The sequence below is a fragment of the Alnus glutinosa genome, chromosome 12 (assembly GCF_958979055.1).
Source record: "Alnus glutinosa chromosome 12, dhAlnGlut1.1, whole genome shotgun sequence".
NCBI classification, from domain to species: Eukaryota; Viridiplantae; Streptophyta; class Magnoliopsida; order Fagales; family Betulaceae; genus Alnus; species Alnus glutinosa.
This window is the reverse complement of record NC_084897.1, coordinates 9,209,217-9,222,079: the sequence shown is the minus strand read 5'-3', so window position 1 is coordinate 9,222,079 and position 12,863 is coordinate 9,209,217. Positions and strand designations below refer to the sequence as shown.

Sequence of the window (12,863 nt, the reverse complement as noted above, 5' to 3'; positions counted from 1 at the left end):
GTAAGTTTTTGTTTTTGCTGTTTTATGTTGCAGGCATTCAAGAATGTGTTGGATAAATTTATGGGAGTAAACTTGGATGGGCAAAAACCAAAAGCAGGGACTAAATGACACTAAAAAACTGGCACTGCGGGTATCTGGAGAGAGGCAGAGCAACTCATTCATGTTCACAGCAGAAGCTTTTTGTCGTATCGGAACAGTTTTGTATATTATCAATCTTAACTTTGAACAGTACGTGCTGTCTGTGTACATTCTATCTGATTCTTGTTTGACTTCCAATGCAACTCCTTAATTTGAATGGTTCCCTCATTTCGGATCCAACATGGTCCATTAAAAAAAAACTGTACAGAGAGGACTTTTCTCTCTACGTAAATTTTCAATTAAAAGCATTTGGTAAATGAGTTGATATATTTAATGATAAGGTAATTGTAAAGTGACTTTAGCTAATTCAGATGGACTGCATGTGTAAATTGCAAGTTGCGCAAAATCTTTGCAAAAATGATAAATAATATATTACTGCTTTCGCGAACTAACCAGAATTGATATCGTAATATCTTATATTTATTTATTATACAAATCTGTAGAGGAATGAGAATGCCAGAAATAGCGGGCTTTGCAGATATTTTAATTGGAAAAGGCTACAATGAGAAGCAGGCCCCTTACACAAAGAGTGTACCATGGGCCTCATCTAAAGTAATTATTATCCCTTTAGTTATCACCCTGTTTCATTTGATTGCCCCTGTATTACTCTCGATGAAGGCATGAAAATTCAGTATAACTAAGAGGAGGAAAACAGTGTCAATCATGCAGTATATAAATGACACTTTGTGAAATGCCCCTCTTTCTTTCTTTTTTTTCCCCTTTGTTACTATATGGTAATTTTCTGTTGAAGTTTGTGGAAAAGAGGGTGGGGGGGGGGGGGGGGGGGGGGGGGGGTGTGGTGTATTATGGGGATTTGGAGCAGAAGGGAAAAAGGAGAGAAAAGCATGAAAAAGAAAGGGTTTGGTAATTATGAGGATTGGAAGGAAGAAAGGGAAAAAAGTAAGGTTTCATGAGATGAGATTCCCTGATGAAAGATGACATACGCAGGAGTGCTGGAGAGAGGAAGATGGAATAGAAGAGGAGAAGCTTTTGGTTTGTCTGGTTGTGCAACTGAGGGAGATAAAAAGAGGCAGTCTTTTTTACAAGGCAAATAGCATGTATTGTACCTAAACCCTGCCACTTACAAATATACTTTCTAAAAGCTTGGATATACCATAACAACCCAACCTTCCTTTCATTAATCCCTAGGCTCTCTCTCTCTCTCTCTCTCTCTCTCTCTCTCTCTGTGAATATACTTAGATGTAGTGGCAAGGAACTTTTCCCCTTCCTTTATTTGGCTAAAGTTGTTGTATAAATATAATTGAAATTGACATTACTCGGAACCCTTGGCACATATGATAAGAATAAGATGGAAATTAAGGTGTTTGATGAAGTTTTGAGGGGTTCTTTCTTATAAATAAAATGATCAAAATGCCCTGGTCATTTGACAATTAAGTGGGGGTGGCTTGGGGGGGAGGGGGGGGTGGGGTGGGGGCATGAAATTAATTAGAGTATATAAGTTAAGCTGGCAACAAAGGCTGCGAAATGGGGACGAGCACGGAAATTGATAAAGAGAGCGAGAGAGAGAGAGAGAGAGAGAGAGAGAGATGTTGAAGGTAATTCAAACATTCAAAGTTGTATCTGATGGAGCATATATATCTCTTTCCTAACCGTTGACATTGTCTCCTCCTCTATTATTTTTTTCTTTCTTTTTGCCCTTTTGGTTTAGTACCACTATTGTGGCGGACCACCATCACACCCAGCACAAATACACATACACTTGGTTTGCCTTTTCACTCACGCTTACAACAGGTCTCAAAACTTCTTTGGAATCGAAAGTACCGAGAAAAAGAACTTCTTGGAATTTGATTTTGCTTTTAATCTTCAAATCCTATTTTCTACTATACCATACTAGTCACTAGTCACTAGTCAAGTCATCCTTCAAAATAATTGAAAATTAGTAAGGATTTTTCATCTTCCGGCCACCACTTTGACCCATTCAGAAACATTTTCTTTTTTTCTTCTCTTGTCACTTCAGAGGTTCCGATCATTTTGTTTTGGTTCTTTTCTGGCAACTCCCATGTAAAACAACTTGCATGCATTTTTTTCTGCAGGTTTCTAGAGGATGACCAATTGACCATTATTTTTCTACCTAGCTAGTACGTCGTGCAATCTTGTGCTAATGTTTTGATTTATTAAAGCATATATAGTTGCTTGACGGGAATGTTTTGTTTATTAGAATATTAATTAAATGATTCAATTTATCATTTTCTATTACCTTAAACTTTTTTTTAGGATAAGTAGTGATTTGACATCAATTTCAATTATATATTTTCAAGTGTAGCCCATTGAGGTGAATCTAGCATTTTTCGTTTTTTTTTTAATTTTTTTGGCAAATACAAGCGATGGGTACTTGATCAGGTCCCTAAATTTCAGCAGTTGAAAATGAAATTGCTCTAAATTTGGTCCTTTTTAATTAGCACAAATTAAGTCTACATATCTTTTGGACGTAACATGTGGTGATCAAGAAAGATAGCTAATACATGCAATAGGCAATGGATTTTTCTTGCTTAATTATAAAAACGTGATTAATTATGTTATGGTTAATTTATTTGACTAAATCGCATGAAGGGGCTATCACTGTCACTAACGTTGGTGGAAGGGCATATTCATGAAATCGAGAGACTACAAGGTATGGCCCTCTACCGACAAGCTTATCTCGATCATCTCTACCCAACCCCCATATATATATATATATATATATATATATATATATATATATATATATATATATAAATCATGTTGGAGAATAATTAATTTTTTCCTGCCCATTTCCCCTGTAAGTTCATGAGGGTGTTATCGTAATAATGTTTCATGCAAGTGTCTAGTTCAATTCTATACATATAATATATACGTGTGTGGCCATAATCATGAGCAAAATCTACACACATGCACGATAATACTTTCTCACTAGCTTCCTTATTTTTTATATCATCAGAGACGACGAAAAGAAAAAAATAATAATAATTAGAGCTTAGAATAGTAATATGGACCAGGAATAATTAGAGCTACATCAATTCTGAGTTCATAATTTTAAACTGATATTAAAATAACTTCTAGAAACAGAAAATGTCCAAACTAAAATAGGACTGATACATTCTTAAATTACACACAAAGTATATCTATTCTGAAAAGATAGGTACCTTGTTTAAACTGAATATTAATGAAGCAAAAATCTTTTAAAAAAAGATTGATCCTCCTGATAGGCCGGGGTGTTGACAATTCGTGTTCATGTATCTGGTTTAGATTGTGTCAAGGTATATAAGACTATATAGGTCAACCTACACTGAACCATTTAATTAAATAGGTCAAACCCCTTAACCCTAACTTATCCGCTAATTTTATGTTGAGCTTGTGTGAAGTTCGCAGGTCATGTCAAAAATTACTAGCATTTATGTCACGTGTCGGATTCGGGTTGTGTCTAATAGAACATAAACTACTATAGACTCTGAATTGAGAATATCACCCATAACTATGCTCGGAGGTTTTCGTGTCTATTTATTGAATGAATTAACGTTGTATACTTTGAACTCTAAGATAACTACAATAGATAAGTAAATTTAAAATGTTATTCTTGTGTCCCTCTTATTATTCGAAAAAATGAAAAGACTCTTAAAATTACCATTAGATAAAAATTCAATAATAATATATCACAAATTTAATAGTAAATTTAAAAGACACATTAATTTTTTAAAGACACAAAAATTACATGTAGCAATATTACTCAACATTACATAATTTACGTAGAAGTCTAAGACGTAATTCATGTAATTAAACTCTGACAAATGTATTTTACAAAATTACACGACTTCAACTTCTCCTTGTCAACCTTATCAAGATCTTCCATATCGGGTGGTGATTTATTGTTCGAGTTCTTGTACTCTTGTAATTCTATTTCAATAGTGTCGAGATATATTGGCAACCTTAATTCGATTCATTTAATTAAACGGTCTATACCTTTCAATCCTAACTCGTTAATTTCATATTGAATTTGTATTGAGTTTACAGATCGCGCAAAAAATTGACAGCCCTAATTTCCTGTTACTTTATGTGATGTGTACGTTTCCAGAACTACCATAAACTATTAGCACTCGATTATCCCGCAAGTCACATCTCTTATATCATCCGATCCTAAATCAATATTAATATTGTTTAACAGCATGTATCGTGACAAGACTTATTTTGAATAGATGCATAACATTGGTGCCAATCCTATCAAGGGACAAGTTAATTGGGATCAAACTACGTACGTACATAGCCTCATTGAGGTTTGGCAATTGGCAATATTGTCCTAGCTAGCTAGTAGTTAAGATTTGATGGATCGTGGACAAGTTTTGTAATTGATTTTGCAGTTGAATCTTAAAAAGTAACGCATATGATCATGATAATTATGGAAGCGTAGGGCGGTGACCACGCTAATGGCATTTCAGGTATATTCTTTGAATGATTTGGCGCATATATATATATATATCAACAGTCAACACTCGCTGACCATGAAGAACCAAACCAATGAAAAAGGAGTGGGGTGGCTTGTTAAAAATTGGAAACCACACACATCGACACAAGGTATCATTTTATTAGAGAGTGCATTGTCAAGAAGGAGGTATAACTCAAGTTTGTGAAGACTCATGATCAAGTTGCAGATATTTTTACAAAGCCCCTAAAGAATGAGATTTTTAGCAAGATACGAGCATTACTTGGAGTCACTGAAAATTAAGTTTAAAATGGGATGTCGAATAATAAACTTAATTTTTAATTACATTTATTTGAGTCTTTTCTTGTTATTGTAAGTTACTAATTAAGTGACTTGAAGAGGTTGTGTCTTTTGAGTTTTCAAGACTTATTTTACATAGGAGTTACATGGGAGTTATTTGAGATGTAAATGAATGAAGTTAATGTGAAGAAGTTAGAAAGGTCATTTGTATCTTATAAATACCCATATAAGTTATTTTTAATTAAGTTGAATAAAAGTATACAAAGTCCTCTATCAATTTATTGTCTCTCTTCCGTTTCATTCTCTCTCTTAGTGTGTGGTTTTCAATTTCTAACATGGTGGGGGATATATTCAACTTTTTCTTTTTTCTTGAATTTTTTTTTTTAAAAAAAAAAAAAAAAATTTAACTCGATCAAACGACCTGCTCATAATTAGTTTTTTCATATATAGTTACTATTATTATTTAATAATAATAATGTATATTTCCTTATGAAGATCAAATTAAAGCTGTGTTGACAAGGATAGGACAGTGAACAAGAGTTTTGCACGTGACGTTTTTCTGCATCACAATTATAAGAATGCCACAGTACTTACTATTATGCTGTGCATCGATCAGAGAGAGAAATAAACAAAAAGACGAGAGACTTGACTAGAATGCAAAATGAATGGAAAAATTAAAAAAAAACAAAAGTTTACTAGCTTTCATTTAAACCTGCTAATGTAGAATATATATATATATTATAGAACCAAAAAAAAAAAAAAAGAAAAAAAAAAAAAGGAGAGCATAGCATATAGGAAATGAAATGCCAAAGAGAACAAAAAGGGAATTGGTATGTAGTAGTGGTCGATCATACGCATGCATTATGCATAGAGAAGAGATCGATTTGCTTCAACTTGCTTTGGTTGGATGGATCAGACTCAGAGGGCAGAGAAACGCAGGTTTGAGGTACCTTTTTTTTGAATATTTATTTTTACCTCAACAGTCCCCCCCACGTTTCCGAGGAAGCCTCAGCGAATCCAAAACCATGGGGCTTCAACAGCGACTGGTCACGCTCATATGGTGGTTGTTGTTCGAACTGTACGCCACCCGTGAACGTTAGCATATCTTTGAAATCCCCATGCCCAACATCGCCAGCATCACCATTGCTATCTGTCAGACCCAGAAAGTCCCGAGTCAGATGGTCAGTGTTGTGCCACTTGGCGATCTCTCCGGACGTGAAGCCACCCATGTGACTCACTTGCTGATCAATCTGCTGCTGCCTCATGTTGTCAAACCGAGTCATGTGACCCACGGTTGCAGCCTTTTGGAGGAGAGCAGTGGCTGAGAGGTGGGCTGACGTGGCGGGGCTTGAGCTGGGTTGGAAGGGCACTACTGTGGGAATGGGAATGAAGGCCTTGGGGTGCTGTTGTGGTACTGGCGCTTCTTGGAACAAGAAAGCAGCATTACTAGTACTGTTGTGTGTGTTTGGTGCTTGGAAATGGTGAGCTAATTCGGCCTTCACTTGAACAACTGGGTTAGGGTTAGGGTTAGGGTTTTGGGGTGGGTCCCAGGGAGTGAGAGAGATGTGTTGGGTTGGAAAGGGGAAGAGAGGTTGGACCAAGGACGGGTTTGCCGAGAGTCTTGCACTTTCTTCAGCTAATGCATCACAGAACGCTCTATGGGTAATGAAGCTGTCCTTCCTGCATGTATGTATATATATATATATGTAGTTTTAATATGCCAAGATCGATTAGGAGAGAAATTCACAAATAACCATGCATCGATCTATATATATATATGTAGATATTGCTACCAACAACCAATTAAAAAAAAAAAAAAAAACAATTAGTGGCGCCGTCGATGAGATCGAAAGCATGCAGTAGACTGTAGAGGTAGAGAGTTTTCAAACACTACTATTTAATTAATTTGGATCAGTTGAATATTAATGAAGAATGTTTTATTTTGTAGTTTAGTTGCTTTTCTTATCAATTTGAGAATGAACCCACGCATCCACCGTTACTTTGATGATCGATGCAAATTCATGTCGTCTTTTCTTTAGTTTTTCTTCTGGTTAAAAAGAAAGAAAAAGGGTGTGAGGCTAAGAACTCATATATGCACGCCGATCGTCTAGTGCCTACAGACTGAAAGGTCAAAAAGCTTACACAACTAAAGGAGAGATTATCTTAATTTGGGTCAAAACTAAAGTGCAGAGAGATGCATGAAAATTGATTGATGTTAATTATGCATGCAAAAATGGGCATGGAATATTTAATGTCAAGGAATAGGAATATTTAATTATGTATGTAGCTAGTGATGAAGAAAAAAGAAAGCAAATCACTGTATCAGTCATTTTTGCAGACATATTAATTTTCATATTGATGAGAGTTCACAGATTCAATTTTCAGAAAGTAATTAATTGCATGTTTCATGAAAAAATTGTCAAGGATTTTCTCAGCCATGAAACCCCAAAAGTAATTAACCTTCTTTAACTCTTTTCTAGACGAGCATGCAGATCCCTACCCATCATTATTTTTGAGACATCAGTCACTCCATTACAAAGTACCAAAAGGATATACACAGGAAAAAGAGGAAAAGGTGTTTTCCCTTGAAGGAGATGAGTAATCTAGAGCTTTTTTTGTTTTTACAATTTTAAAAAAATGGAAGTGAAGGTATCATGGAAATCATGTTTATCAAGCATATGGATGGACAAAATTATGTTTCCGGAAAACCCAGAATCCCCGGCCAGACCAAAAGGAGAAAAAAAAAAAAAAAAAAAAAACGTTAAGTCGTACATCCAGTCTAGCTAAATATATAAGAAAAAATCAAGTCCGCTATTGAATCACAGACAATACAGTATATAAAACAAAAGTTTTCACATTCATTCTTCCTTTTGTTTTTATCTTTTTTGTTATTTTCATATATCAGAGATATTCCTATCAGTTTCTCTCGAAATGTCACCGGCAACAGACACTTGTAAAAATAGCCTCCACTTTCATGCAAGCTGCCACTGCCTGTCTATATATATGCACCAGATATATATATATATATATATATATATATATTCCATGTAGGGCATGCCACTCAGGTCTAAGAACAACGAACCACAAAACAAAACGTACTGAGAAACAAAAAACAAAGACAGTCGACCTAAAGACATTTAATTTCCCCCTTTAAACAAAAAGACCAATTTTGTATAAATATATCCCACTCCAAAGTGATGAATGATCAATCGCTAAGAAAAAAAAAAGAATGTGAAAATTGAAACCTGGAGAAAAGGGTTCCGCAGTCACATCTATATTCTCTAGTCCCACAGGTTTTAGAGTGAGCCTTCCAATCAGATTGAACAGCATAGATCTTAGAGCATTTGTCACACTTCCACTTCTTCTCCCCATGTTTCCTGCAATAGTGTTTCTTAATTCCTGTAAGATCACCGAGGGCCCTTGAAGGATGGTGGTGAACACATGAAGGCTCAGGGCAAACATAGGCTCTCTTTCTGACCTCTTTGCTGTTTCTTTGCTTCAGCTTCCAAGGAAGGTTATGCCCTCTCCTGTGAAGCTGAAGATTCTGATCCCTCTGAAACCCCTTGTTGCAGATCTCACATACAAATCTATTCGTCGCCATTAGGGTCTTTGGGGATAATGCAATCACTTCAGCATCTGGGTCTGAAACAATTAATTATAAACACCAAATCAAAACATTTCTTTGTTGACAAATCTAACCTAGATTAAATATTTGAACAAGAGACTAAAAAAGATATCTTAATTACCTGGGTTTCCAGGTAGGTTTCTCTTCTTCTTCATCTTGTGTGGCTGCTGCGGAGAAATAGTTGAAAGCAGTACTGGATTTAACCCACCAAAGTCCTGAACTCTAGTACCAGAAGAAACACTAGCTTCTTCAGACAAGGAAGTTGAATTGGACATGGCTGCAGGAAACATTGCCTTTGACTAAAACTCCAATAATCTGATCTCTTTGTTTGTTTGAAATCTTCTAGCTAGCTCCCAGTTTATCCTTTCTTCAAGTACCTACTTTTGCACCTTTGAACATACTATAGAGCAGAGGCTTGTTGAAGAACAGGTGTCAGCGACACATAGCCACAGAAAGGCATCATTCATTGGCTTGGCAAAAGCAAAAATTAATCTCGTGAAGAGATGATGATGATGCTGATGATGATGATGGGTTATTCTCCAAGTCGCTATCTAGGCCATGGATTGCTTGTCTGAGCAACTCTGCAGCATCAATTCAGATATATCTTTTTCCAGTTTCTCTCTCTCTCTCTTAAAACCATCAACAGCTTTCACCATGCACTCTAAAATGGTAAGAAGAGACAATTATAAGATGGATTTTCCTTAAAACCTCTTCCCAACCCAACAGCCCTCTCCCTCTCCTCTATCTATCTATATATACGTGCAAAGAGAGGGACAGCAAATCAAGAGAAAAAAATCTGTAGCTGGGTGTTGTATATGGTAGTGTACAGAGGGTGATGATTACCGTGGCAGACTAAGGAAGTGGGGGTGGCAAATTGGAAAAAACGAAAAATAAAAGAAAATAAATCAAGGTGAGAAAAAGGCTAGGAAGCCAAAAAGAGCATGTAACACTGCAAAGGAGAGAGAGAGAGAGAGAGAGAGAGAGAGAGATGAGGGATGAGGGCTGCCCAAACAAAGACTAGGAAGAATCCAAACCCCACTTGATTCAGCAAATTTTCTCTTTATTTTTTTCTTTTTCAATTTCTTTTCCTTGGAGTCTGATGTTGGCACTTTCTGTCTTTTCCTTTGTTCCTGTAATAAAACACCCAAATCCTAAAAGGCCATTGATTTGAATGGAATGATATTAAAAGGAGGGGTTGATTATAACCAGAAGGGTTAGAAGAATGAGAAGCTTAAAAAGCTTGGGAGGTGGTAAAGGCAAAGTGGTAGAGATAGCCTTCCTCAACCCTTTATACAACGTCCCCACACTGACATGATTGATTTATTGATTGACTCTTATACCGTATGTTCAAGCTATAAAAATCAATAACTAGCCTATTGATATCATATTACTTGAAACTGATCAGTACTTCTCCATTCTCTTTAAGGAATGAGAATTTGCCCAACCAGATCAGTCGTTTAAGCAGCTTTTTGCTAGTATAATCTTCTTCTTCTACGTCTTCATTTTTGTTTTAAAAAATGAAGTACTTAAAATAAAATAATTTTCCAAATTGTTTTTCAGTGATTATTATAAGTACTCCTAGCTGCTTCTTTTGATATTCTTTTCTAGTAATGTTTCCTTTCAATTATTATTGGGTTAGATCTAGGAATCTTAATTAATTACAGTCTTGTTTTTCATTATTTGGTTGAGGATTTTACTCCCCTTTCAGTCTCTGATCTTTCTTTTATTATTATTCTCTCCCATCCTAGTGTATACAGTTAAAGTGCTCAGAAGAAACCCCACCAAGGGGAACTTGGGAGGCCTCTTCTTTATTTCACCCTTTTTATACTTTCTTTATTCCAAACCCAAATCTAAAGGCATATAGATCGAGGCCAAATTCTCCATTTTATCCCCAATTGATCATCTACCAAAATACACTAGTAACTAGATTTATAGAGCTAGCTAGTGTTGAATATTAATTGCTAGAACTGTCTGTTTTTAATTAATTAATACAAGGGATTAATTCCGTATTATCAGAAGCCATATATATATATATATATATATATATATATATATATATATATATATATATATATATATATATATATGCATGCGTGGCCTAAACATGGCAGCAACCATGCAAAATATTCCATAATATATAAGTTTTAGGCGTGTACGTAGGACCCATCTGCAATATTTAGACCTTTACGGGAAAAAAGATAATACAAATTAGTAAGACATGGCAATCTAATTAATTAATAATGTACTGAGCTTAATTATAAATCCTTTGGGAATCCTATGTGGGTTTCTTTTGATCTAAATCTTTTGAATATGCAGGTCGATCTTTTGGGTGAGATTCATGTTTCTTTTGGTGTTGAGATAAGATGAGATTTATGCTTCAATATTGATTCCCTTTTAAGGCAAAGCCCGCCCTTCCCAACTACGGAAAAAGTAAAAGTATGATCCCACTGGTCGTGTTGAACCATAAAAGTGTCTTAAATTAATAAACATTACAAGAGAAATTAAAGAACATATATATTTATATAGTATACTAAGCTTCATGGACGTACATGATCGATCAGTATAGTATATAATATTAATTAAGGCTAGGGCGTTGCATGCACGATCGAGCTAGAGAGAGACACCCAATTAATTAATTAGCCTTAGCTTGTAAAGACAATTAGACTCTAAATTAATTCGAAATGTTTAATTGGTACGTACGAACAATCATGTGTATAATTAGCTATATTTACGTACCATGGAAGCTAGAGAGATGACAAAATGTCCTTATAATTAAGGTACGTACGGTAGATGAATTAATCCAACTAGGTATAGGATGGATGGATATATTTTACCTTTTCAAGTTACCGATCGATGACGTCCGTGGAGATCGTGAATATATATATATATATATATATATATATATGAAGATCCATCTCATATATATATATATATATATATATATATGTGATGTCTTTCACTTGTAGGTGCTGGATTCTTGTTATTATTAGTCTGTGGACTGCTGGAGTGTGGTGCATGCAGAGAGCGCATAATAATATTAATAATAATAATATTATTGATGAATGAGAAAGAATACCACCCCTGCGGGCCATACCTTATTCACGGGTTCTTCTATTACTAGATTCTCATCGATGCATCGCATGCAGAGTTTTGGCTCTCTTACCTTCCAATCCAATCCAATCCAATCCAATAATTAATGCCCTTTTTTCTAATAGTATTATTTCTTACTTTTTTTTTGGATGAATAATATTTCTTACTTTTTCTCTGTCTTGCTTCACAAATTTATAAACATTATGTATTAATTAAATTCATGCATATATTTATTGAATAAAGGACAATTACCTTTAATACTTTTTAGGTAACTAATTTTATAATAAAGTTCTTAAAATCGTAACACGTTAACTTTTCTAGGGTAATTAATTTTACAGTGTGTTAAAGCTCCTCAAATAATGGGTAAGATTCCAAGAACTCTACGCAGAAATTATCCTAAGAAATTTAGAGAAAATTCTTATTATCCACCGCTAATAGTGGAATATATATATATATATATATATACATTAAATTCGGCATCTCTTCTAAAAGATTATACCCATCCATATATAATATATTACCATTACTTTTACACCAAGCATTTTCCATAAAAAAAAAAAAAAAAAAAAGAGTAAAATACTAATTAGACTACGGAATGTCATTGGTGTGGAATGGCACACGTGTCTCGACAAGAATTTCAAAAACTTTTGAAATTGAAAATCGGGTTAGTCCGTATAAAGGATTGATAGCCGCCCCTCCCTCCCCCGTGGACTTGCATTAAATATAATCATGAACTCACTTCAAAACAAGTACATTCCACCAAACGTTAGTACTATATATATTAATTAACTCCATCTGTCTCTCAATTCTCATCTTTTCTCCGCCTACTACTCGATCTCTCACACACACACACATAAGCCTTTCACTCTTCTTTCTTTGGATTTGTCTTAGGTTTTCCAAAAAGAAAAAAAATTACGCAATAATTTTTTTAATAATTCTTTCATGAGTTTAAATTTAATTTCAACTTTTGTTTTTTTTTTTTTTTAATTTTTTTTTTTTAAAAAAAAGGAGTAAAAAATTAAATTTGGACCCTAAAAAATTACAAAAAAAATGTATTAATGTATTGTAGTTTTCTTTTAATACCACCTCAGCCAAATCCTATTTCTTTTATATTTTATTGTGTTTGTGTTTCAATATTGTTTAGTATGAAAATGATTAAATGGCATCTACAATACAAAAATAAAAATGTACATCCCAAAATATCTCTTCTCTAATAAGTTATTACTTGAAATTTGATTTAGATTGCGTTTGGCAATATTGCGATTTCGTAAGCAAAAAATTTTAAACAAAATATCA

The 12,863-nt window shown here is 34.5% G+C and overlaps 2 protein-coding genes across 2 annotated transcripts in view; one reads left to right on the top strand and one right to left on the bottom strand.

Annotated features, from left to right (window-relative positions):
• The window catches only part of LOC133851295 (lysine-specific demethylase JMJ31), a 31,027-nt gene extending 30,709 nt beyond the window's left edge, over positions 1 to 318 (top strand). The window contains exon 15 of the mRNA XM_062287635.1: positions 34 to 318. Within this exon, the coding sequence (XP_062143619.1) occupies positions 34 to 108 (75 nt within the window). The 3' untranslated portion in view covers positions 109 to 318. The remainder of the gene's footprint in view (positions 1 to 33) is intronic.
• Positions 319 to 5,526: 5,208 nt separating this feature from the next.
• LOC133851793 (protein indeterminate-domain 12) lies at positions 5,527 to 9,669 on the bottom strand. Its single transcript, XM_062288370.1, has 3 exons — positions 8,599 to 9,669; positions 8,098 to 8,494; positions 5,527 to 6,532 (listed from the first exon to the last, which is right to left on the bottom strand). Exons 1-3 carry the CDS (start codon positions 8,765 to 8,767, stop codon positions 5,824 to 5,826), a joined length of 1,275 nt encoding a protein of 424 aa, XP_062144354.1. The 5' UTR covers positions 8,768 to 9,669; the 3' UTR covers positions 5,527 to 5,823.
• Between the last annotated feature and the right edge of the window lie 3,194 nt (positions 9,670 to 12,863).

What these genes read in the sequence shown, in the direction of transcription:
- LOC133851793 (XM_062288370.1), bottom strand. Translation starts at nt 8,767, where the DNA reads ATGTTTCCTGCAGCCATGTCCAATTCAACTTCCTTGTCTGAAGAAGCT. An exon ending in AAACCTACCTGGAAACCCAG is followed by an intron (nt 8,495 to 8,598) that starts GTAATTAAGATA and finishes TAATTGTTTCAG; the next exon opens with ACCCAGATGCTGAAGTGATT. An exon ending in TGCGGAACCCTTTTCTCCAG is followed by an intron (nt 6,533 to 8,097) that starts GTTTCAATTTTC and finishes ACATACATGCAG; the next exon opens with GAAGGACAGCTTCATTACCC.